Source organism: Petaurus breviceps, unplaced genomic scaffold (assembly GCF_028583685.1).
Source record: "Petaurus breviceps papuanus isolate PSGF00001 unplaced genomic scaffold, PetGlider_PUasm1.0 189, whole genome shotgun sequence".
Classification (NCBI taxonomy): domain Eukaryota; kingdom Metazoa; phylum Chordata; class Mammalia; order Diprotodontia; family Petauridae; genus Petaurus; species Petaurus breviceps.
The window spans coordinates 3,308,591-3,333,820 of NW_027185809.1; the positions used below are offsets into that span (position 1 = coordinate 3,308,591).

The 25,230-nt window shown below is 39.5% G+C and overlaps 1 protein-coding gene across 3 annotated transcripts in view; it reads left to right on the top strand.

Moving 5' to 3' along the window:
- The first annotated feature begins 1,458 nt into the window (after window positions 1-1,458).
- FNIP1 (folliculin interacting protein 1) overlaps window positions 1,459-25,230 on the top strand; it is a 175,971-nt gene continuing 152,199 nt past the window's right edge. For 2 of the 3 annotated variants that reach the window (XM_069091824.1, XM_069091826.1), the window contains exon 1: window positions 1,460-1,758. In XM_069091824.1, coding sequence (XP_068947925.1) covers window positions 1,508-1,758 — 251 coding nt within the window. In that variant the 5' untranslated portion in view covers window positions 1,460-1,507. Of the gene's footprint in view, window positions 1,759-25,230 lie in introns of all 3 variants that reach the window. The other variant, XM_069091827.1, reaches the window with a different exon arrangement.

The window sequence follows — 25,230 nt, forward strand, 5'->3', positions numbered from 1 at the left end:
GGTCAGCTCAATTAAAGAAGCCTGCTTAAGGATTTATAGGACATGGACAAGAATTGCACAGGATGAGAAAACAGGAATGGGTGGCCCATCTGCACTGGTGGGAGGGAGTAACCAGAGTCACCCCTGATCCCTGTCAGCACTCATTGGGGATAGAGAGCGACATGGTATCTCCCTTAGGGATCAGGGACATTTTCCCACATCACTCATACAAAATGTAATGAGAAATTGTAACGAAGTGCAGTGGGACAGGGCGCTCTTGGAGGACTGACTGGGAGCGCTCCCTCAGGATTTCTTGGTATTCTTCATCTTTGACGCCCTCACGGTTCTCAGCACCTAGGGCCTTGGTCACCAAGGGCTATCCGTTTGATCTGTGACATGTCCTACTCCCTTCTTTCATAATCCCGGGGACAGCTAGCATTTGTCTAATCATTTCATCTGATCCTCACAAGCCTGTTACTGCAGTGACCATTACTACACCCATCTTACAGCTGGGGAAACTGAGGCAAACACATTGCCCAGGACCACAAAGACATTGAGCTTCTGAAGCTGCATTTCACGCGGTCTTTCCGAGTCCAGGACCCACTCCCCGTATGTCACGGCACCACCCTGAGCTGCTCCAGGAACCCCCCCCCCATAGTCGCTCCCTCTGCCTATGCGTGACACATCCATATATGTCACACGTGTGCATGCATGTAGACGTAGCATATCTCCCGCCTCCGTCGGACTGTCCCTCGTGGGTCCGGCCAGTCAGGGCCGTCTGTGGGCCCGAACGCAAGGGCGCTCCCAGTCCTGGCTCCCCAGGCCGGCGCCTGTGACCCCCTGAAGCGTCGCGGCCTCGGGCTGGGCCTCTCTCCCATGCCGTCAGTCATTCTGCACGTGTACTCCAGAGCACGTGGGGGCTCCACGAGGGCCGAGGCTCCGGGTCCAGACTCTCTCTACGAACACGGGAGACACCCCACGGTGCGCGGGGGGAGCCCAGCAGGCTCCGAGGCCGTGCCCGGGCTAACAGGGGGAAGTAGGTGTGAGGGTGTGAAAGGGAGCGGGGGCGTGGGGCCTTCTGCGGGACGGCTGCCACACACGTTCGTGTTCGCTCGCCCTCCGCTGCCGCTTGTCTCCTCCCCTTCCAGCCTCCCCGCCAGGAGCCACCCGCGGGACGCCCGGCGCTGGCCCGCTTGCCCTCCCAGGACTCGGGACGGGAGCTTGCCCCCCCCCCCCCCCCCCCGTCGGCTCGGGAGACGAGGAACGAAGGAGCCTCGCACAGCGCCCAGCGCGCCCCGCCCCAACCTCTCGCGCGCTCCCGAGGCGCGTGCCCGGGCGCCCTTCCCCCCCTTGCGCGTACCCGGCCGCCCCTCGGCTGCCATGTGAGGGGTCCCGCCAGCCAATGGCGTCTCTCGGCAGGCGGGCTCGCCCCGCCCCTCCCCTCCGCCTCCCGTGGCAGTTTGAAGTGACTAATTTCTGTCATATGACTGTGACACCAATGGGGGCGGCGGCCGCTGGGCGGAACTAGATGCTCCGCGGCCGCTCTCGCTGCTCCCCGAAGGGGCCCAGGTCCCCGCAGCCCCCTTCCCCGCACACAGCTCGCCACGCTCGGGGCCCCCCGGACAGACCCAGTGTCGCCCGGCCCCGCGGCGCTGGGCCTGGCGCGGCCGGACCCGGCCCAGCCAAGATGCCCCCGACCCTCTTCCAGAAGCTGTTCAACAAAAGGAGCGGACTGGGCTCCCCCGGCCGGGACGCCCGGGACCCCGACTGCGCGTGCAGGTAAGGGCGGCGCCCCCGGGAGTCCTCCCCGTCCCCGGTGCGGGGAGCGCAGAGCTGGACCCCCCCCCCCCCCCCCCCGCGGCCGGCCCGCCCGGCTCGCCCTCTTGGTCCCGCGGGGGGCCCCCTCCCGGTGGCGGGGGGGGGCTCGGGTCAGCCCTCTGGCCCCGCCCCCGCCCCGCTGCCCCGTCCCTGGGCGCTGGTTTAGGGCCCCCACCCCCTGCACGAGGCGCCCGCCGCGGCCGAGGTGCCAGGCAGTGGGCATTCTCCTCACCTTCCTGTTTGCACAAAAGTTGAGTTATTGCAGAACTTGCAGCAGGAAGCCGCCTGTTTGCAGCGACACCCCTGCCCTCGCCCCCCCCCCCCCGGCCCCGCGTGCTCCCCACCCGAGGGCAAGTGAACAAACGGGGGGCAGGGGGCAGACGCGGCTCCGGGGCGACCTTAACGCCGCCGAAGGGGAGCGGTGCAGTGCCAGTGGCAGTCTAAGGTTACCACGGACGGGGTCCCACGCTGCCAACACCGAGCGTCTGCTGGCCAGCTGCCCGGTCCAGAGACTCTGCGAAGCCCAAGCGCTTCGGGCAGAACCAGAACCGACCAAACCGTGCACTGTTTTAAAAAGTCTCTTTTTGACTAGGATAGGGCCAGCCTAGGGAGGGGAGGGAAGAGAGCCAGTGTGGACTAAGCACCTAGTATGCGTGAACACTTCACAAATACTGCCTCTGGAAAGGCGCTCTTCTGAGCAAAAAATAAGACAATTGCATACGTTTCGTAACATCACGAGCTAGCTAGCGTTTATATAGCGTTGTAAGAAAAAATTGAAAGTATGTAGCAAAAACATACAAATTTCCTGTCGTTCATGTTTTTTCCTTTGCCATCAAATCTCCTGCCACACTGGTATTGACTCTTTAAAGTTTCGATAGCGCCTTCCTCTTAAAATAGAACACAAGGTATTGGGGAAAAATCCCTTTATATGTACAACATGTATTGATACAAAGTTGAAAATGGAAGCACGCTAAGAAATGATTGGGCTGTGAAATTGGTGCCATATTAAGATCAGACAACTGTCACAAACCCATTTTTGATATCTAGACAAAGTACATAGATGCTAAAAGGTCACATCTGTACCTGAAAAACGTCTGCATGGCATATAGCAACACCTAATAAATGCCTATTTAATTTAATTGAATGATAATGTTATGTACAGATTTTTTGTTAAGATCCACCATTTCTTTGTGACTCCTAAGAACTTCTCCTTCTCATCTTCCTCCAAGAATTCATTTTCTCTTGTAACCTGAGTTTTCTTATTACATCAAAATTTTTAAAAAGCATGGCTTCATCAAAGTAAATGGCTCAGATATTAACTTCGAACCTAAAGCTATAGTTTCTTCTGTCTCAAGTTTAGTTTTTTCCCTCAGTTCTCAGGGTTAATCAAGGCAACTCACTGAAGGTAAGGTGAGACATTGTAAAAGTGATAGGAGAAAAGAATCTTGCACAAGGGAGGGGAGCTCCTCCTTGACACCTTCTGTGATTACCCTTATCTGAAATGATCTCTTCCTTTTCTTGTGCCATTTCAAAATTGTCTTGTGTGATAGATGTTTCTTGGAGAGCTATAAAATTACTGCCAGGCCTGGAACAGGGGACCCCCGTCCCTGAGGAAAAGCTCTCCATTACCAGCCCAGAAGATGGCTACCAATTCCTCAAAGCATGTGGGATCATGTATAAAAAGTGAAGTTTGGTGCACCCACAGGAGAAAAAAATCCTTGATCAGCTTACTGAGACAGAGAGTCCCAGCTCCACTTAGCACAGTAGGACCAAGTCCCGTTCCAAATATTACAGAACCCTAGTTATCTTCCATACCTGAGTGTAATACTTCCTTATCTCTGGTGCATCATCAGTGCTTAATAAATGCTTGTTTACTATATTACCTCTGCCTCCTAGAATCTCCAGTTTCCTTCAAAATTTAGCTTAAACACTAGTTTCTATAGAGTCATTCCTTATTGCCCCATATGCTAGTGCCTTCTTCTTCAAAAGTAATTTTGATAAATAAAAAGTATTTCTTTTGTGTGTGCTTACATATGTAAATGTCTCTTTCTGTAGTAAGCTCCTTAAGAGAGGAATAATTTCACTTGGTTTTTGGTATCTCTCCTAGCAGTCTCTGACATGTAGTAGCCACCTAATAAATAAATGCGTGTTGAATGTTTGGGGTTCCTTATAGGCTGTCCCAACCAAGTACTGGCTTTTCTTCCCCACGCTCCTAGCCTTTAGCTGTCCTCTGTTGTTAGAAATCTTTTTCTGCTAGTACTTCACTGATTTTTTAGTTCCCTTTTTCACTTCATTCTTTCCTCAGCTCTCTCCCTTAAGATTTTGCTCTGTTTAATATACCTGGAGTACTCCTGCCTCTGCATCCCTCTTCTCCACCTTGTGATGCTACCCACCCTTTAAATCATAAAGTCTTCCCTAATTTTCCTCTTTCCCCTAACTGCTAATGGTCATCTTACTGGGAAAAGGTCACATCTGTCTTAGTTAAGGTAATGTACCTTTCACTCCCCAGTCCAAAGTTTGTGTCCTTGCCCAGCAAACACACCACAGGTGTCTAGGAACAGTCCAGCCACTTCTGTGGTTCTTGAGTTTACTCCTGTAGGGATACTTTTTGTTACCATATGCTTCATTTTCATGACAGTTTCAATAGCTACTTTGGGTTATATTTCTTAGCTCCCCATATTAGGGGTCCACAGACCAGATTTCTTGTAACTTTGTATTGTGAACAAGACATGACATGTAACTAAGTGCTCAATAAATATTTGCTAAATAAGTTGATGAAAAAATATTTCTTATTTAGACATCTAATCTGTCATATTTCTGTTCAAAAATCTTCACTGGTCTGCTGAGTAAACAAACTCCTTGATAACATGCTGCAGGGCCTAGCATATTACTTTTGTACATAATAAGTGCTTAATACAAGTAAATGAACGAAGAAATGAATGTTAGCTTCCTAAATAATAGGTGTGTTTTAAGGTGCCTGGATAGGAGAAATGTGGAAAATTCGGATGGTGTGGTGACAAGGGCAATGGGGAAGATAGTTTGGGGTCAATGAGTACTTTCAGCAGTTCAAATTGAACCATATAGATACCTTTCTATTCAGCTGTATGCATATAAGGCCAGCTCTTCATTCTAATGTACCAGTCAAGTTTTATCATAAATACTTGTGGCACTACAAAAAGGCCTTTGTGGAGAGATGTAGAGGCTTGTGTGTTTAATGAAATCACTAAAGGAACAAGAAATTGAATTAGAATTGCAAAATTATTGTACAGCTAAAGATACAATTATAGTCTACACTGGTATTCAAATGGTGATTTCCTGAAACTTACCCTTAGTTCCTTGCTCTGGGTAAAAGTATCTGTCCTTTATAATGCTAGTGTTTTGTAAATTGTAGTAGCTTAATTAATCTTTTAATTTAATGTTACAATGGAGTTGAAGATAATTTTTAGAAGAAATATTAAATATTTCCTTTAAGAATTTGGAAAAGGGGGGCGGCCAGGTAGTACAGTGAGTAAGAGCACCGGCCCCAGTGTCGGGATGACCTGGGGATCGAATCCAGGCTCAGACACTTAACACCCATCCAGAAACACCTGGCTGGGTAACCTTGAGCAAGCTACTTAACCCCGATTGCTTAAAAAAAAAAAATCTGTAAGATACATAGAAAGGAGTGTAAAGAGAACTTCTTTGGCATAAAGTTTACTGGAAAGAAAAAGAGGAAAAATATGCCAAATTTTGGCAAAAAAAGAATTGTCTTTTCGAATTGAATATTAATACATATTGTCTTTATATCTATGAGCATTTAATAATTCATTGTCCTTATTTCATTAAGACAGGCTATAGTTCTCTTGGAGAACTGACATTTTTCTTTTGAAAAATTTTTTTAATTGCTTCAACTACAATGGGTAGGAAAATTACACATTAAAAAAGAAAAAAATGACACATTACTGAAGAAAATATATTGACTTTTAGAAGGTTATATTTATTGGCTGTCAAATATTTATTGAACATCCATTCTAGAATAAAGATTCACATTTAGCTTTCAGACACAATCCCTACTCTCTGAGACTTTGCTATTATAAATGTGACATTAATGGGTTTTCTTAAACTGTGGTTAATAAATTTGTTTTAAAAAATATTTTGATAACATATTTCAATGTAATTGCCTTGCTTTACAGTCTTGTCTATTTTATTTTATTCATTTAAAATATTAATTCTGAGAAGAGGTTCATAGGCTTCACCAGACTACTAAAAAGTATCCATGACACAAAATATTAAAAATCCCGGCTTTAAAATAATGACTGATTCCCTAAGAAAAAGACACTTATCTTATTATTTTATAGTCACACTTTATAAGTATCCAAGAATACGTCAGCCTTCTTTAATATAAGCAAGAGAGAGAATCTTTCAGTAGGGTCTTAGATCCCTAACTTGTTTGGGTAGTTTCCGGGAATAAAGAAAACGCACTGTAGGTGATCTGCTTTATAGTGAGGCAGAAGTACTTCTTAGTAAGAAGGAGATGTGATATGGGTTTTTTTGTTGCTGTTGACTGAAATGAGTGAGGCACTTAGTAATATTTAGTAAGATTGTTGAATTATGTTTTTATAAGTGTTTTTGATCTGATCTGATCCAGTTTATTCATAGCTAGTAAATGTTGTGATTACCTGGAAGAACTTCTTGTTCACTTAAAAGTAATTTTCTTCAGATGTAGTATAATCATTTATTTAACAAAAAGGATATCCCAAAATTCTTAGTGCAGTTTTAATAGTTTAAAACTTCACTAAGACTTATGGAATACCCTGTGTACAGCAGTGTTCTGATAAATGTTTAGCGATTGACTTTCTGGAAATATATGGCACACTTCAATCTACTTTATTAATATTAATATTCTTTCCATCACTTTTTTAAGACTAGACAATCAATGAAACTTTATTAAGCCTTGATTTGTAACTCTTGCCAATTTCAGAGGTGTAAATCATCACGCTGAAAATTTAACATTCAGTTCTCAGGTGTCAAAATGAGCTAGCTCCAACACACCCCTGACTGTGTGTGTGTGTGTATGTATACACACACAACTCATACATAATATATATAAGATGTAGCATATTTATCAATATGAAAAGATTATCTATCTATTTATTCCCTGGAATGTTTAAGTGGCAGATTCTAGTTAACCTGCTTTTTGCTTTACTTAATAATATAAGTCATTTCTACCCATATTGTAAAGAATCTAAATATATTGGTCTTATTTTTCACCTTAGTAAATTATGACTCAGCTTATTCCATCTTAGTTGATCTTGCAATAACCAAAAGTTATCATTGTTGACATAAATTATTTCATAATAATCAGAAAGTATGAGATTTATATGCTATTCCAACTTTTTATGTTTTCTTGTGATTTGCCCCTTTATGAAGTAGGTAAGAAACAAATTCCACTTACTGAAACCTCATAGGTTCTTTCTAGCTAATTGGGGTTTTACTATATGTTTAACAAGATTTATATCTTGAAAAGAATTTGTCCTATAGCTTTTTGATACTTAGAAAGATGTGACTGTTTTTGGTTTAACAGACAAGTCTTTGTAAATCGCCATAAAAACATTTAATCATCTATTAGCCAGATCTCTGGTAGCATGTCTCTCTAGATTTATATAGGCAGTCCCATGGAAAATAATTCATTGGCTGGTCTGTACTCAGATTCTTTCTAGGTTGGTATGATCTGCATAGAAGGCTTTTTGGTATATTGTCTCATTGTCATTCTTTTTAGTGAAGTTATTCATTGTTTCTGTTATTTGTTACTTGATCCATTCATTCTTTAGGCTTAGATTATTTCATTTCCAGTTAATTTTAATCTAACTTTTCATGGTCTTTCATTGAATGTAATTTTTATTGCATCATAATCTGAAAAGTATGCATTTAATATTTCTGCTTTTCTGCATTTGATTGTGAGGTTTTATGCCCTAATACATGGTTAATTTTTCTGTAGGTGCCTTGTACCACTGAAAAAAGGTATATTCTTTTCTGTTCCCATTCAGCTTTCTCCAGAGGTCTATCATTTCTAACTTTTCTAAAAATTCTCTTCATCTCCTTAACTTCTTTCGTTCTTTCTTTCTTTTTTTGGTTGTTTGTTTTGGTCAGATTTATCTGGTTGTAAGGGGAAAATTGAAGTTCCCTGCCAGTATAGTTGTATTGTCTGTTTACTCCTGTAACTCGTTTAAAAATTTGGATGCTATGCCAATTGGTACATATTTGTTTAGTATTGATATTACTTCATTGTATATGATACCTTTTAGCAAGATGTAGTTTCACTCCTTATCTCTTTTAATTAGATCTATTTTTGCTTTTTTAGATCATGATTGCTACATTTCCTTTTTTCAACTGAAACATAATAGGTTCTTCTGTAGCCCCTTAACTTTTACTCTGTATGTGTCTCTCTGCTTCAGATATGTTTCTTGTAAACAACATAAAGTAGGATTGTTTTTAATATATTCTACTGTTTGCTTCCATTTTATAGGTGAGTTCATTCCATTCACATTCACAGTTATGATTTCCCCTGATTATTCTTCTCTCTCTCTCTTTCTCTCTCTTTCTCTTTCTCTCTCTCTGCCCCCTCTCTCTTTCTCCCTCCCTCCCTCCTCCTTTTACCCTGTCCCTCCTCAAAAGTGTTTTGTTTCTGACTACCACCTCCTCCAGTACACCCTTCCTTCTATTAACTCTCTTATTCCCCTCCTTTCCTACTTCCTTATGGGGCAAGATAGATTTCTGTATGCAACTGAGTGTGTTATTCCCTCTTTGAACCAGTTTTCAAAGGAGTATGTTCAGCTATTGCCTGCTATCAACTCCTCTCCATCTTTCTTTCTTCTGTAGTAGTCTTTTGCACCTCTTCATGGGAGATAATTTACCATGTTCTACCTCTCCCTTTCCTCTTCTCCCAGTACAATCCACTTTCTCACCCCTCAGTTTTATATTTTGGGGTATTATCCCATCACAGTCAACTTATACCCATGCCTGCTATATACAGGAATATAAACAGTTTAACCTTATTGAATCTCTTATGTTTTTCTCTTTCCTGTTTACTTTTTTATATTTTTCTTTAGTCTTGTATTTGAAAATAATATTTTCTCTTCATCTCTGGTCTTTTCATCAGGAATGCTTGAAAGTTTTATTATATTGAATGACCATTTTTTTTTCCTTGAGGGATTGAGCTTTGCTGGGTAGGTGATTCTTGGTTATAAACCTAGCTCCTTTTGCCTCCTGGAATACCATATTCTAAGCCCTCCAATCTTTTAATGTACAAGCTGCTAAATCCTGTGTAATATTGACTGTAGTTCCACAGTATGTGAATAATTTCTTTCTAGTTGCCTGTAGTATTTTCTCCTTGATGTGGGAGTTCTGAAATTTGGCTGTAATATTCCTGGTAGTTTTTATCTGGGGCTTTCAGGATTGGTGAATTCTTTCAATTTATTTTATTCTCTGGTTCTAAGATATCAGGGCAGTTTACCCCGATAATTTCTTGAAATATGATGTCTAAGCTCTTCTTATTATTATGGCTTTCAGGTAGTCCAGTAATTCTTAGTTTCTGTCTTTGATCTCTTTTCCATGTCAGTTGTTTTTCCATTGAGATAGTTCACATTTTCTTCTATTTTTTTCATTCTTTTGATTTCGTTTTATTGTTTCTTGATGTCTCATGGAGTCATAAGCTTCCACTTAACGAATTACAATTTTTAAAGAATTATTTTCTTCAGTGAGCTTTTGTACCTCTTTTTCCATTTGGCCAGTTCTACTTTGTAATAAGTTGTTTTCTTCAATGAATTTTTACATATCTTTTTCCATTTTTTGTGTTAACTTTACCAAGCTTTTGACTCTTTTTTTATGATTCTTTTATATCACTGTCTTTTCTTTTCCCAGTTTTTCTTCTACCTCTCTTATTTGATTTTTAAAAAATCCTATCTTACCTTCCCAGAATTCTTTTTGGGCCTGAGACTAATTCAGTTTTTCTTTGAGGCTTCACATGTAGACATTTTGACATTGTCCTCTTCTGAGTTTGTGTCTTGATCTTCCTTGTCTCTATGGAAACTGTCTGCAGTCAGGTTATTTTTTTGTTTTTGCTCATTTTCCAGCCTATTTCATGACTTCTAACTTTATATTAAAGTTGGGCTCTGCTCCTGTGGTGTAGGGGGCACTATCCAAGGCTTCTTTTGTCAGAGATATAAGACTTTGCTTCTTGCCTGGATGGGGGCCATCAGGTCTCACTACTGGCGTATGCCAGGGCTACAGGACCTTGCTGCTGGCCTAGCCAGGTACTGCCTGCTTTGGACGGTGCTCCCCTCTGGGGGCACAGCGCTCCCCTTTGGACAGTGAGACAGACCTTCTCTGTTAACCTTCTAACTTGTTTCATCTTGTCCTTCTACTGCTCCAGAATGCATTTTAAGGTGTCATTTTGTAGTTGTTTGCAGGTGAATTTGGGAGCATTCAGGCAAGTTCCTGCCTTACTCTGCTGTTCCCCATGCCTGGATCATATTATATTCCCCATTCACCTGTACCTTTGAGAATCTCTAATTTCCTTTGAAGCTTGACTCGGATGACACCTATTTCAGGAGGCCTTTTCTAATCCCATCAACTACTAATGGTTCCTCCCCACCCACCCATGCTTATTACCTTGTTAGAGTTGTGTATATCTGTTGTATATACTGAAATACACTTGGGGCCTCCCTGCTCGAATGTAAGATCCTTGAGAGCAGGGGCTGTTTTGGTTTTTACTTTGCATCACTAGCACTTGCCAGAGTGCCTAGCATAGAGCAGGTGCTTAATAAATTGGCTGTTGGTTGATTTGACCTTATTTTATTACTCTGTATTTGTAGGGTAAGATTTTAATATTTCTCCACTGAAAATAAAGCGCTTTTTGGTTATAGATCTATGTTTTTTGTAAAATATACTTTTAAAAGTTTCTTCCATGCCTATTTTTTAAGGGTTTTAGTGTAAACAAATGCTATATTTTGCCAAAGCCTTTTTTTTTGTATCTGTTCATATAATAATATGGGTTTTAAAGATGATTAATTATGATAATTGTTTCTAAATGATTCTTGTAACCTTGGTGTGACTACAGCTTGACCAATTTTAGACTATTTTTAATGACTATTTTTGTGTCTTTTCTGTTAATATTACTTTCATTTTCTATTATATCCTCTTCTTTTCATTTTCCAGAAAACTAATCCCTTAAGCAATATTTTGAAAAAATAATGAATACATCAAAGGAAACTGAACACATCATCTAAGGCTGATACTGTATGCAATGCTCTACACTCAATCTCCCACCTTTACAAAGAAAGGATGGAGGATTATTCTCATTAAGGCTTGTTTGGGGTCAAGCTCTGTGTCACAGGGAGGCACTTGTTTTATGTAGGCCGTTTGGCGTACTTGCCGCTTGTTTAGTATAAAATGTCAAAACTATGGGAAGCTGATTCGGAAGTTTTAGCAGAATTATCACTGTTTTATGGTGAATACTTTTCTGACCTAGGTGGCCAGTTGCTGAATTTAGGTTTCCAGTTTTTTGCTAAAAAGAAAGCATGGCTATAAATATTTTGCATATGTGGAGCCTGTCTTTTCCTCAATATCTGCTTGATGTAGAGACTTGCCAATGGAATCTCTAGGTCAAAGCGTATGAATATTTCAGTCATTTTACTTGAGTAATTCCAAGTTGATTTCCAGCATGGGTATACAAATTCACTGCTCCATCAGCATTACCTGTCTTCTAGAGCTCTTCCAATGTTGACTGTTCCTGTCCTTTGCCAAGACTCTAGAATTGAAGAGGGTTTCCATCACTTGGTGAATTCCTGAAAGGCAACTAAATGACACAATAGATAGAGCACTGAGCCAGAGTTCCAGTGTGGTCTTAGACACTTACTGGCTGTGCGACCTATGTAACCCTGAGCAAGTCACTTAATCTGTCTACCTCAATTTCCTCATCTGTAAAATATGAATAGTAATAGCACCTACATCCTAGGGTTGTTTTGAGTATTAAATGAGATTATAATTATAAAGTGTTTAGCACAATGCCTGGCACATAGTAAGCTCTATATAAATGTTACATATTATTATGATTTTAAAATTGTGGTATATGAGTGTAATACAATATTATTATGCTCTAAGAAATGAGGGCAGTGGCTGCTAGGTGGCACAGTGCACTGGCCCTGGAGTCTCAGGAGGACCTGATTTCAAATCTAATCTCAGATACTTCACACACACACACACAAACCTATCTGTGTGACCTCGGGCAAGTCACTTAACCCCAACTGCCCTGCCTTCCCCCTCCAAAAAAAAGAAAGAAATGAGGGTAGCTTGGTGGCACAGTGGAAGAAGTGTCAGGCCTGGAGTCAGGAAGACTCATCTTCTTGAGTTCACATTCAGCCTCAGACACTCGGTAACTTTGTGACCTTGGGCAAGTCACTTAACCTTGTTTGCCTCAGTTTCCTCATCTGTAAAATGTGCTGGAGAAGCCTTTCCCCCAACATGGCGCCGAAGGCGAAGAAGGAAGCTGTTGTCCCCCGCCAAGACAGAAGCCAAGTCCGAGGCCTTGAAGGCCAAGAATGCAATGCTGAAGGGTGTCCATAGCCACAGAAAGAAGGAGATCCTAACATCCCCCACCTTCTGGCGACCCAAGACACTGAGACTTCGAAGGCAGCCCAAATACCCTCGGAAGAGCGCCCCTCGCAGAAACAAGCTCGATCACTGTGCCGTCATTAGGTTTCCCTTGACCACCGAGTCTGCTCTGAAGAAGCCTGAGGACAACAACACCCTGGTCTTCATTGTGGACGTCAAGGCCAACAAGCATCAGATCAGGCCGTAAAGAAGCTGTGTGACATCGACGTGGCCAAGGTCGACACACTGATCCGGCCCGATGGAGAGAAGAAGGCCTATGTCCGTCTCGCTCCAGACTATTGGAGTCATCTAACTTGCTGTGTCCCCATTCCACCTACGATAAAAATAAAGTTTTCCAGAATAAAAAAAAAAATGTGCTGGAGAAGAAAATGGCAAGCACTTCAGTATCTTTTCCAAGAAAATGCCAAATGAGGTCACAAACTGTTGGACACTACTGAACAACAACAAAGAAATGATGAAAGAGCTATCAGAGAATACTGGCTGTTGTGAATTGATGCAATGAACAAAGTGACCAAAACCAGAAAAATAATTTATTATGTTACATATAGCATATTATAATACATAATATATGCAATATAACATTATTATATATTATAAATTTATAAAAAGACAATAACATTTTAAAGAAAAACATTTTGAAACTCTTATGAATTTTGGTTAATATATCTCAACATATCTCCAGAAGACCCATGAGGAAGCATATTACCATTTCCTGACAGAGGGATGATAGACACAAAGTACATAAAGAGACACATATTTTTTGAACATGGCCACATGATTCATTTTGCTTTACTTGTCAATAGGCAATAAGGCAAACATTTATTAAACACTTATATATGCCAGGACCTGTAATAGGTACTGGGCATCCAAAAAAAAAAAAGGAAAAGATAATCCCTTCTCTCAAGGAGCTAGGTAACAGTCTAGGAGAGAAAACACAAATTGGAAATACTGTGGAGAGGGAAGACTCTGTAAACGGAATCAGCAAAGGCTTTTACAAGAAGGTAGGATTTTGACTGGGACTTGAAGGGAAGGCAGTGAAGCTGGAAGATTGAGATGAAGAGGGAAAGAATTCCAGGCACAGCAAAAATGCACTGAATCAGAAGGTGGAGTCTTGTGCAAGGAATAGCAAGGACACCAGTATCAATGGATCACAGAGTATCTAGGGTAGGGGAGGAGAATGTATAAAGTATAAGAAAACTATAAAAGTAGGAAGGACCAGGTTATGAACGGTTTGAATGTTAAACAGATTGACATTCAGTCCTGGAGATGATAAGGAACCACTGGAGTTTATTGAATTAGGGAGGATAACATGGTTAGACCTATACTTTAGGAAAATGACTTTGATAGCCTAATGGAATTCTTTCTCTGCTTTATCTTTCCTAGGTTTAGATTTTTTTTTCTCACAAAAGGAGTTTAATAGAGTTCTCATTAAAGATAATTATTAATAAAAAAATTATTACATTATTGTTATACATGTTTATATCATCTCATTAATTATAGTTAAATTATTAATAATTATTAAGAATAATTTCTGTAGCTTAAGTTATTTCTCTTTAAACATTTAAATGCATTCAGTTGTAAATCTGTCTGGCCTTTTTATTTTCCTTTCAGAGTTCATTTATGGCTTATTTAAATTTTTTTTTTTGGCCTTTTGGAGGACAATTGGGGTTGAGTAACTTGCACAAGGTTACATGGCTAGTTTTTTTTGTGTGTGTGGGTGTTAAGTGTCTGAGGCAGGAACCGAACTCGGGTCCTTCTGACTCCAGGGCCGGCTCTTTACTCACTGTGCCACCTAGCTACCCTAATTTTTTTCTTTTTGATATTGGGTTTTTATATCTTTTATTAATTTAGGTATTTTATATTTTTGTAGATAATCATCCAGTTTGGTTACAGTCTCAGATTTCTTGTTATATAATTGTCTAGTATTTTCTAAAGAATTTATTTCCAGCAAGTGCGCATATCCTTTGTGTCCTCTTCTTTATTTCTGTTCTTTCTATGCAATTCTGAATTCTGTTTTCCCATTCCTAGGCTATGCACTTGCATGTTCCTTTTTTATTCTGCTTCTTTTCGTGTTGACATGGTAGATGATCAGGAAGATAAAGGTCTCTTCCTGTGTTAGTGTATTTGTAGATCTCCATATATTCATGCATCTCTTCCTACTCCTACTTTCTTTTTTTGTTGTTTTGTTTGTCAGACTTCTGCTGTCTCTTGTGGAAGTATTCATTCATGAAGAAGGTGGTATGGGGTGGTAGGAGTCAATTTGTATTGCAGGTCATGAGCCCCTGATTCTAGCTCTTTGTCCTCCCTTCCATCTGGCCACCGTGTGGCTCCATGGACAGCCTTTCCTAGGATGTGATGCCATGCTATGAAGCATTAGAATAAAAATGATGTCCTAAAGTGTGCATTTGCCAATCAAATGAGATTTAGGGGAAAAAATAGTAACCTACACTGGATGTAACTGGAATGTGCTCCTTCCTCATCTCTACTCCCTGGAATTCTTCAAGAGTCAGATCAAATCCTACTTCCTCCAGAATGCATTTCATGGTTCTCTCCCCCTCCCCACTGCCTTTCCTCTGAGATTACTTCCCGTTATTTGCAACACACACACACACACACACACACAGATACACACAGACACACACACACACACGGGAAACAACTTGCAAACAGCTAAGGGCATTTAAGATATATATATATATAACTATTAATATGTATATTAATATATTACATTGATATTAATACAACACATCATCATTATACATTGGTATGTTATATGTGATATTATATTGTAATAATATAACACATTGTAATAATTATATATATATGTGGAGAGTTGTTTCCCTCTCCCATTAGAATACACGCTCTTAGGGCAGCTAGGTGGCACAATGAATAGAGCACTAGCCCTTGAATCAGGAGGACCTGAGTTCAAATGTGGCCTCAGACACTTAACACAAAAACTAGCCATGTGACCTTGGGCAAGTCACTTAACCACAATTACCTTGCTTCCCCTTTTCAAAAAAAAAAAAGAATATGAGCTCTTTGAGGGAATAGACTGTTTTTGCCACCCTTTTTTGGTATTTTTACACTGTACCTAGCACATAGTAATTGTTTAATAAATGTTTGTTGACTGACTTTAACCAAAATCCTGCTGTAACATACTTCTGATTTCCCCACATTGTGGCCAGGACCACAATTGTGGAATTGGGGACACTTGAGTTAATGCTCATACTCCCATAATACCAACCAGTGTTGTAAGTCAAGATGTTTTGGAACAATTTGATTATCTTTTCCTCTAGGATTGATCTGGACCCAGTGGTGGGCCTTTGGGGGCAAAAAGCACCCAGAGTTAGTTTTAGGACTCTGGCAGGGAGATCCTGAGACGCCAGTGAACTTCCTTGCTGACTGCTTTTAATCTCCATGCAGGTTACACATCTGCTTTTATCTTTTTGTAGACTGTGTTTATCACCTTGTGGGATATTTTTGCCTGGGTTTTATTGAATGTTTCTGTTAAATAGGAATCTTAATCTTCAGGCTCTGAAGGGTCTGTTGCACTATGTGGGTAGCCCATTTATAGCATTCTTGTGGTACTCACTGTCTTAATAGTGTAGTTTCTTCACAGGCTTCTTAAAGAAGGTAGGCCTGGAAACATTGCCCCTGGAGAATAAATAAATACACCTTTTAGGTCTAAAAGGGTAAAAGAATTAGGGCTGAAGCAATTGCATGTGGAAAGGCATATTTATAAATGAGAAAAGCAGCATTTCAATATTCAATGCTATTGATCTGTTAAGTCTATTGGTGCTCAGTTTCTATTTCTTTATATGTAATAACTAAACTCAGCTAACCAATTAATATCTATCTGATAGTAATCACTGCTTTTCTAGGTGTAATAAATACCACTTTTATACAATATATTTCTCTAATGATAACACTTGACTTTACATAAATCATTGATTTGGAGATAAAAACAGGTTAGCACAGTTTCCTAGTTTGATAATCATTGTTAGACTTCATTAATATCAGTCATAAAATTTGAGCAGCACTTTAAGGTATGAGTTGACAGGAGGGAGTGGATGTGAGAGATTGTGGAAATAGAATGGATGAAACTTTGAAACTGATCCAGTGTGAGAGTTAAGATAGAGGAAAGAATCAAAATGACTTTAGGTGATCTTCAGCTTCAGTTTTTCAGAGACTAGTGTTTCTTGAAGCCATCCATACCATGCATAGCATCAGAAGAGGTAGTAAAGATATCAGTATTCCTGTTAAAGTAAAGTTTACAAAAAACAAAAATGAAAAGAAATAGGATTGTTGGACTTCTGTTAATGTATCAAGAAAGCATTATACTTTGGTTAACATAGAGAAGATAATATAAACTCTTTGCTATAAATGGGTTGGGAGGTGGCCTGGGTTTCTTTCTTCTAATTAGTACCTCCTAAAGAAAGACTGATCTGATGGATATTATGGTAAGTGTAGATTCATAAAGACCTGGGTTCAAAATCCTGACTTTAATTAGTCATGTGACCTTGAGCAAGTAACTTAAACTCCTTGTGCAATTGGCTATTTCCAAGGGTTATTCTATTAGATTACATATTATGAAATCTCTGCTATTAAAGTCTAAGATGGTAAAGTCATCATATGACTTTTCTTACAAAATTAAACATCAGAGAATCATATTGATTTATTGGACCTTTTTTTTAGGGAAGCTCTAAATTAATTGAAATAGAGGAATTGCTTGTGTTTTACTTAAAAATTTGACTGTTGCTAATAAATAATGTTGTGATTTGGCCAAATTAAAATTTTGGTTTAATTAATTAAAAATTTGACAAATTAAATTCTTTGGGCCTCACTTTCAAGATTTTGGAAATACAATCTCTAAGCTATCTTTCCATTTCTTTCAGAATTTTCTAGAATTCTGCAGATACTATATTAAATGTATGATAGCCCATTCAAGTATCTTGTTGAAACATTTTACATCAATAAATAAATATGCATTTTTAAGAAGATAAAACTCATTAGTAAATTTTTTTTACTTTGTCTAAACCACTTCAGTATCTTTGCCAAGAAAACGCCAAACGGGGTCACAAAGAGTCAGACACAACTGAAAATGATTGAACAACAACAAGAAGGGTGGAACTTATTTTAATTTGAATCTTCTGTAATTTATCACCAAATAATATTATATGAAGAAAGTTGAAATGATGGCTTCAGCGTTTTAGAATTTAAATAGAAAAGATCTCATGCATCTAAATTTAGTAGATAATCCCCAGGGAATAGCTCATGACACAAAAAGGTTAGGTAACTTGCCTAGGGTCTTGTTTATATAACGATTTAAGGTTTTGCTTTTTTCACAGCTATGGAGAAGTTCGATGTCTTGATCTAGAAAGACAGCTAGTACTTAGAGGTGAGGTATTCTGTCTGCTAAAGACTGATGTTCTTTACATTATACCATATTGCTTCACGTGGCAGCATTAGAAATTATGTGATCTGTGTATCCTAATAGACATATTGGACAGTTATTGCTGCAACACTGTTACCTACGGCAATTCTTGTTAAAGTTTATGACATGATGCCCCCAAAGCCAGCCAAAAGCTCTAAGCAGTTTTGTTCATTTCAGTAATATCACTTTAGGGTCACTGACCTCAAAAGCAGCTTATCTTTTTTATTTTTTATTTTTTTAGTATGGATTCATTTTTATTTTTAAATTCAGTTTTATTTTACTTTCAGTTCCAGATTTTCTCCCTTTTCCCTCTCCCAAATCATTGAAAAGGCAATTAAAGTAAAAAGCCCATTACCAATATGTATAGGTCTGTAAAACAAATTTTCTCATTAGCCATATCCCTTCCACCCCCCCTAAAAAAAGGAAAGAAATAGAAGAAAATATGCTTGGGGAAAGGACCTGTTTGTACAAAAGTATTTATAGCAGCTCTTTTGTGGTGGCAAAGAATTGGAAATTGAGGAGATGCCCATTAATTGGGGAATGGCTGAACAAGTTGTTGTATATGATTTTAATGGAATGTTAGAAATGATGAGCAGGCTGATTTCAGAAAAAAAAAACCTGGAAAGACTCTTTATGAACTGATGCAGAGTGAAGTGAGCAGAACCAGGAAAATATTGTATATAGTCACAGCAGTGCTGTGAAAGACTCAGCCATTCTCAGCAATGCAGTGATTCAAGTCAGTTCCAAAGGACTCAATCTGAATGCAGATAGAAGCATATTTTTCACTTTCTGTGTTTTATTTTTCATGTTTTTCCCCCCTCTTTGGGTCTGTATCTTTCACAACATGATTAATATGGTAATATGTTTTACATGAGTGAATATGTGTAACCTGTATCAAATTGCTTACTGTTTCAGGGATCAAGGCAATGAAAGAGGGAAAGCAAAAATTTGGAACTCAAATTTTTTTCTAAATCAATGTTAAAAATTGTCTTTACATGTAATTGGGGAAAAATAAAATGCTAAAAAAGCAAGATAATATGCTTCAGTCTGTACTCTGCATCTGTGATTTCTCCTTCTGGAGGTAGATGGCTTGTTTCCTCATTAGTCCTTTGGAATTGTGGTTGGTTATGGTGGTGTTGATAGTCACTAGCCCTTCAAAGTTGATGGATGATCTTTACAGTGTTGCTGTTACCGTGTAAATTGTTCTCCTGGTTTTGCATCAGTTTGTACAAGTCTTCTCAGGTTTTTCTGAAAGCACGCTTTTCAGTTCTTACAGCACAATAGGAGTCCAGCCTTCCTTTAGTTTCCTTTTTTTGCTACCACAAAAAAAGAGCCACTCTAAATACTTTTGTACATACAGGTCCTTTTTCTCTTTCGTTGATCTCTGGGATATAGACCTAGTAACAGTATCGTTGTATCAAAGTGTATGTACAGTTTAATAGCTTTTTTTTTGCATAATTTCAAATTGCTTTTCAGAATTTGTGGACTCCACAGCTCCATCAGTAGTGTACTGGTTTGCATGTTTTCTCATATCCCCACCAGCATTTGTCATTTTCCTTCTTTGTCACCTTAGCCATTCTGATGAGTAGAACCTCAGAGCTGTTTTAATTTGCATTTCTTTAATTATTAGTGCTTTAGAACATTTTTTATGTGACTGTTGATAACTTTGATTTATTCCTCTGAAAACTGCCTGTTTATATTCTTTGACCATTTTTTCAGTTGGGGAATGGCCCTTAATCTTGTAAATTTGATTAAGTTTCCTGTGTGTTTTAAAAATGAGAACAGTATAAGAAAAATTTTACTGCAAAGATCTTTTTCCCCAGTTTCCCACTGTTCTAATTTTAACAGCATTTGTTTTGTTTGTTCAAAACTTTTAAATTTTATACAATCAAAATTTTGTTTCCTGTGAACCTTTCTGACTCATTTGATTATGAATTCTTCCCCATCCATAAATATTGTAGATAATTTATCCCATACTTCACTAATTTGGTTATGATATTACCCTTTATGTCTAAATCATATTGCCATTTTGAGCTTATTTTGGAATATGTTATGAGATGTTGTCCATGCCTGGTTTCTATAAGAATATTTTGCAGTTTTCCTAACAGTTTTTGTCAAATAATGAGTTCTTGCACCAAAATCTGAGATCTTTGGGTTTAATCAAACACGACCTCCAACAGTGCCATACGCACATGCTTCTGTATATTGTGTACCTAATCTGTTCTGCTAACCAACCTCTTTTTCTTACCCAGTAACACATATTGTGATGACTACAGTTTTGTGGCATAGTTTGACATCTGGTACTGATAGTCCTCCTTCCTTTCCATTTAAAAGCAGCATCATGATACATTTTCCTGATAACCATTTTGGAAATCTGTAACTAACCTTATTTAACAAGGGAGTTTTCATCACCTTATAGTCCATTTTGTTGAGATGATCTCAGATCTGTTCCACTCTATCTCTCTTCTTTTCATAAGTGAAAATCAGAATTTTTTTTCTAACTTTCTGTTAAGTATTTTTTTAACAGATATTTGTCAGTGCACCAGTGAATGAAGGGTTTGTTTCATTAGTGTGGGAATTCCCTTTGCTTTTGCTAATTGAGTCAGAGAGGTTAAGTGAATTGCTGATTATCATATAACAAGTGTCAAATGCCAAATTTGAACTCACGTCTTCTTTAACTCTAGACCCATCATTCTAACCATCATGCTGCCTTATAATTTTGAAATTTTTAATTAGATAAATTTTTTTGGTGTTCAAAGCCCTTAATAACCAATCAACCATCGCCACCTTTCCAGCTTTCTTACACCTTACTTCTTGCTACATACTCTTCACTTTGCCACACTGACTACAAGAAGATACTTCCATCTTTGGACTCTGGGTATTTTCTCTGGCTGTTCCCTTTGCCTGGATTATTCCCCCTCATTTCTGCCTTTTGGTTTCCCTGACTTCCTTCAAGTCCCAACTAAAATCCTAAAAGGCTTCTTTTTTTCCCCTCTCTTTTTTTTTTTTTTTAGTTTACATCATTCATTTCCCACAAGATTTTGAGTTACAAATTCTCTCCCCAATTTTCCCTACCCACCACCCCAAAACAGCATTCCCACTGAATATCCCCTCCCCCAATCTTCTCTCTCCCATATCTTCTCCCATTCCCCCTTCGACTTTCCAGTAGGGCACAATGGATCTCTATGGCTGTATATCTCATTTCCCAGTTACATGTAAAATATTAATAATAATATGTATATATATTTTTAAACATTTGATTTTAAAACTTTGGATTCCAGATTCTTTCCCTTCCTCCCTTGTCACCCACCTTCACTAGGGAGATAAGCAATTCAATATAGGTTGTACATGAATAGCTATGCAAAACATTTCCATCGTGAATATATTGTGGAAGACTGACTATATTTCCCTCCATCCTATCCCACCCTCCATTTCTTCTGTTCTCTACTTTGATCCTTTCCCTTTTCAAAAGTGGGTGCTTTCAACTTCCCTCCTCCCCCAGCCTGCCCTCCCTTCCATTATCCCCCCTCTCTTCCCCTTCCTCTCTACTTTCCTGTAGGGTGAGATACCCTATTTTGTGTGTATGTAATTCCCTCCCTAAGCCAAATTCAATGAGAATAACTCATTCCCTTTTGCCTCCCTGTTCTTCCCCTCCATTGTAACAATTTTCCCTTGCTTCTTCTATATGAGATAATTTGCCCCCATTCTGTCTCTCTCCATCTCCTCTCATATTCCTCTCACCTCTTAATTTCACCTTTTAAGTATCATCCCTTCCTATTCAATTGGTCCTGTGCCCTCTGTCTATGTATATCTGCACACATATATACACGCACTCACATATGTATTCATATGCCCATATACCCTCCTATATAAACACACACACACACACACACATATATATATATATATGTATACACACACACACACACACACCTTTCTATTCCCTTCAAGTATTCTCATACTGAGAAAAGTTTCATAAGTTACAGTTATCGTTTTTCCATGTAGGAGTATAAGTAGTTCAACTTTGATAAGTGGATTCTGATTTCTTTTCCCTGTTTACCTTCTCAAGCTTCTCTTGCTTCTTCTATCTGAATGTCAGATTTTCTATTCAACTCTGGTTTTTTCATCAAGAGTGCTTGAAAGTCCTCTATTCTACTGAATGACCATATTTTGCCCTGGAACATGATATTCACTTTTGCTGGGTAGGTGATTCTTGGTTTTAATCCCAGCTCCTTTGACTTCCAGAATATCATATTCCAAGCGCTTTGATCCCTCAATGTAGAAGCTTCCAGGTCCTGAGTTATCTTGATTGTGTTTCCACAATATTGAAATTGTTTCTTCCTGGCTGCTTGTAATATTTTCTCCTTGATCTGGGAACTCCAGAACCTGGCTATAATATTCCTAGGAGTTTTCTTTTGGGGATCTTTTTCAGGAGGTGATCAGTGGATTCTTTCAACCTCTATTTTGCCTTCTGGTTCTAAAACATCAGGGCAATTTTCCTTGAGAATTTCTTGAAGGATGATTTCTAGGATCTTTTTTTTGATCATGGCTTTCAGGTAGTCCAATAATTTTAAAGTTATCTCTCCTGGATCTATTTTCCAGGTCAGTGGTTTTCCCAGTGAGATATTTCACATTGCCTTCTCTTTTTTCATTTGTTTGGATCTGTTTAATAGTATCTTGATTTCTCCCAAAATCACTAGCTTCCATTTGCTCCAATCTAATTCTGAAGGAATGATTCTCTTCAGTGAGCTTTTGAGATTCTTTTTCCATCTGGCAAATTTGGCTTTTTGAGGCATTCTTCTCCTCATTGCCTTTTTGAGCCTCTTTTGCCATCTGAGTTAGTCTATTTTTTAAGGTGTTATTTTCTTCAGGCAGGTGGTTGACTCTCATTTCATAATTTTCTTGCATTGTTCTCATTTCTCTTACCAGTTTTTCCTCCACTTCTCTCATTTGATTTTCAGAATCCTTTTTAAGCTCCTCTATGGCCTGTAACCAGCTCTTATTTTTCTTGGAAGCTCTTGGTGCAGGAGTTCTGACTTCACTGTCTTCCTTCTGTTCCATGCTTTGATCCTTTTTGTCCCCAAAATAGGAGTGTAAAGTTGGGTTGCTCTGTTTGCTTTGCTACCTTTGCCTGCTCATGTTGCCACTCAATTACTTGACTTTCAGGTTTTTTGCCACAGTAGAACTCTGCTTCCAGAGAGGAGAGCTCTGTCCCAAATGACTGGGGTTTTCTCAGCTACCAAAGGTATTAGTTGGGTGCCCTCTCTGAGGCCTCCACAAGCTCTGGCAAGCTGGTCACACACCCCAGAACCTCTACCCTAGACAGCAATCCAGATCCAAGCAGGTTAAGAGTAATTACCACTCAGACTGGTTGCTTGGTCCCCCTACAATCTGCAGACCAGGAGCTGAAGCTGCAACGAGGGGCAGTGGCTGCATGGCTGTGGCTCATCCGGAGCTTCTAACCCAGGGGGCAAAGGCCGGATCACACTCCAAATCCCAGGTCTCAAATCCCCATTGAAATGACCTCTCACTTTGTCCTTGGCATCTGTGATAATTCTGGAAACTGCCACAGCTGCTGGTTATCTGAAGTCCCTCCAGCCAGCAGCTGGTCAGGCTGCCATGGGGCTAAGACCTCCGGCTCTAGCGGGGCTGGGGTTGGCTCCCATAGCACTGCAAGGCAGGGCTGTCCTCAGCAGGAGATTAGCTTCTCTCTGTCATTTTGTGGGTGCTGTAGCTCCAAAGTTTGTCTAGAGTCATTTTTTACATGAATTGGGGGAAGTGGGAGCCAGAATTGCGAGGAAGTCCTGTTTCTACTCTGCCATCTTCCTAAAAGGCTTTTATATGAAACGTTTCCCAACCCTTCCAATTTCTAGCCTTCCCTCTCTTAATTATTTTCTGTTTGTCCCATATAGCTCTTTTGTGTATATATTTGTTTGCTTTTCATCTTAACTACTAGATTGTGAGAGCTCAGGGGCAGAGACTCTCTTTTGCCTCTTTTTATGTCCTGGCAGTTAGCACAGTGCTTGGCACATGGTAGGTGCTTAATAAATGTTTATTGACTGAATGACTGACTTTGGGCAGTAGTTAAAAAGAAAGCAAATCCAAGAAGCATGTTGTTATGATTGTTATTGTTTCTTTTTCAGTTGTGTCCAATTCTTTGTAACCTCATTTGGGATTTTCTTGTCAAAGATATTGAAGTTGTTTGCTATTTCCTTTTCCAGTTCATTTTACAGAGGAGGAAACTAAGGCAAACAGGATGAAATAACTTGTTTAGGGTCACATAGCTGGTGTCTGAGGTCACATTTGAATTCAGGTCTTCCTAACTCCAACCCTAGCACTCTATCCACTTTGTAACCTACCTACCCATGTTGTTATGTTGTTTGCTGTAAGGCCTTGAAAGAATATGAGGCCATGAGATTCCTGGCCATGGAATCAAGGCAGATCCCAAAAATTATCATTTCAGAATTCTCTCCTCTAGAAAAAGTGAAAAACTGACTTCTTTGTAATCCACCCAGGCCATGAACATATTTTGCCTATACCTCCCAGGACTAGCACTGTAGACATACAATTTGATTCCCTTAAAAGTCCGCTAGCTTCTTCCTTGGCTTTTCTAGTTAGCCAAAGACACCTTAAATGTTTGATTAGATCTAGGCAAGTTCACAGAGATATCTCAACCACAATATCTGTTACCTTCCAATTACTGCCTTGGGCTTATTTGCAGGGAAACTGAGTAGGGGGACTTGGCCAAAGAAACCTCAAATGATACAAATCTTTAGGTTTCTTCCTTTCAGTTTTAAAGTGAAGTATTTCTCATGGGGATCCTAAAAAAGGCAGCTTAAGAAGCTGTCCGGTTTTTTTGTTTGTTTTTTTGGCAGAAGGGGGAGAAAGCAGTACAAGTTTTTTTTTTTTCCCTAAAAAAATAAAAAAAACCATTAAGCAACAAAAAAAGAGCAGGAGGAGGAGCAGCTCGGTGGTGTAGTGAATAGAGTGCCGACCCTGGAGTCAGGTGGACCTGAGTTCAAATTGGACCTCAGATACTTGACACGTACTAGCTGTGTGACCTTGGACAAAGTCACTTAACCCCATTGCCTTGCCTTCTTCTCTCTAAAAAAATAAAATAAAAATAGACAGGTGGCCAAGGAATTAGGAAGAAGTGTCCTAGCTTTAATTACTCCATTGTTTTTACTTCATTTACCTTATGGTATAAGGAGGATTAATTTTTAGATCATATAACATTAAATAGGTTGTATGCAAGTTGAGGAGTTTGTGGTTGAAGAAGCATATTTTGTTAATTCCTTGCTGCTTAATTAATGCATGTAAAACTGATATGCAGGTATTATAATTCTGCA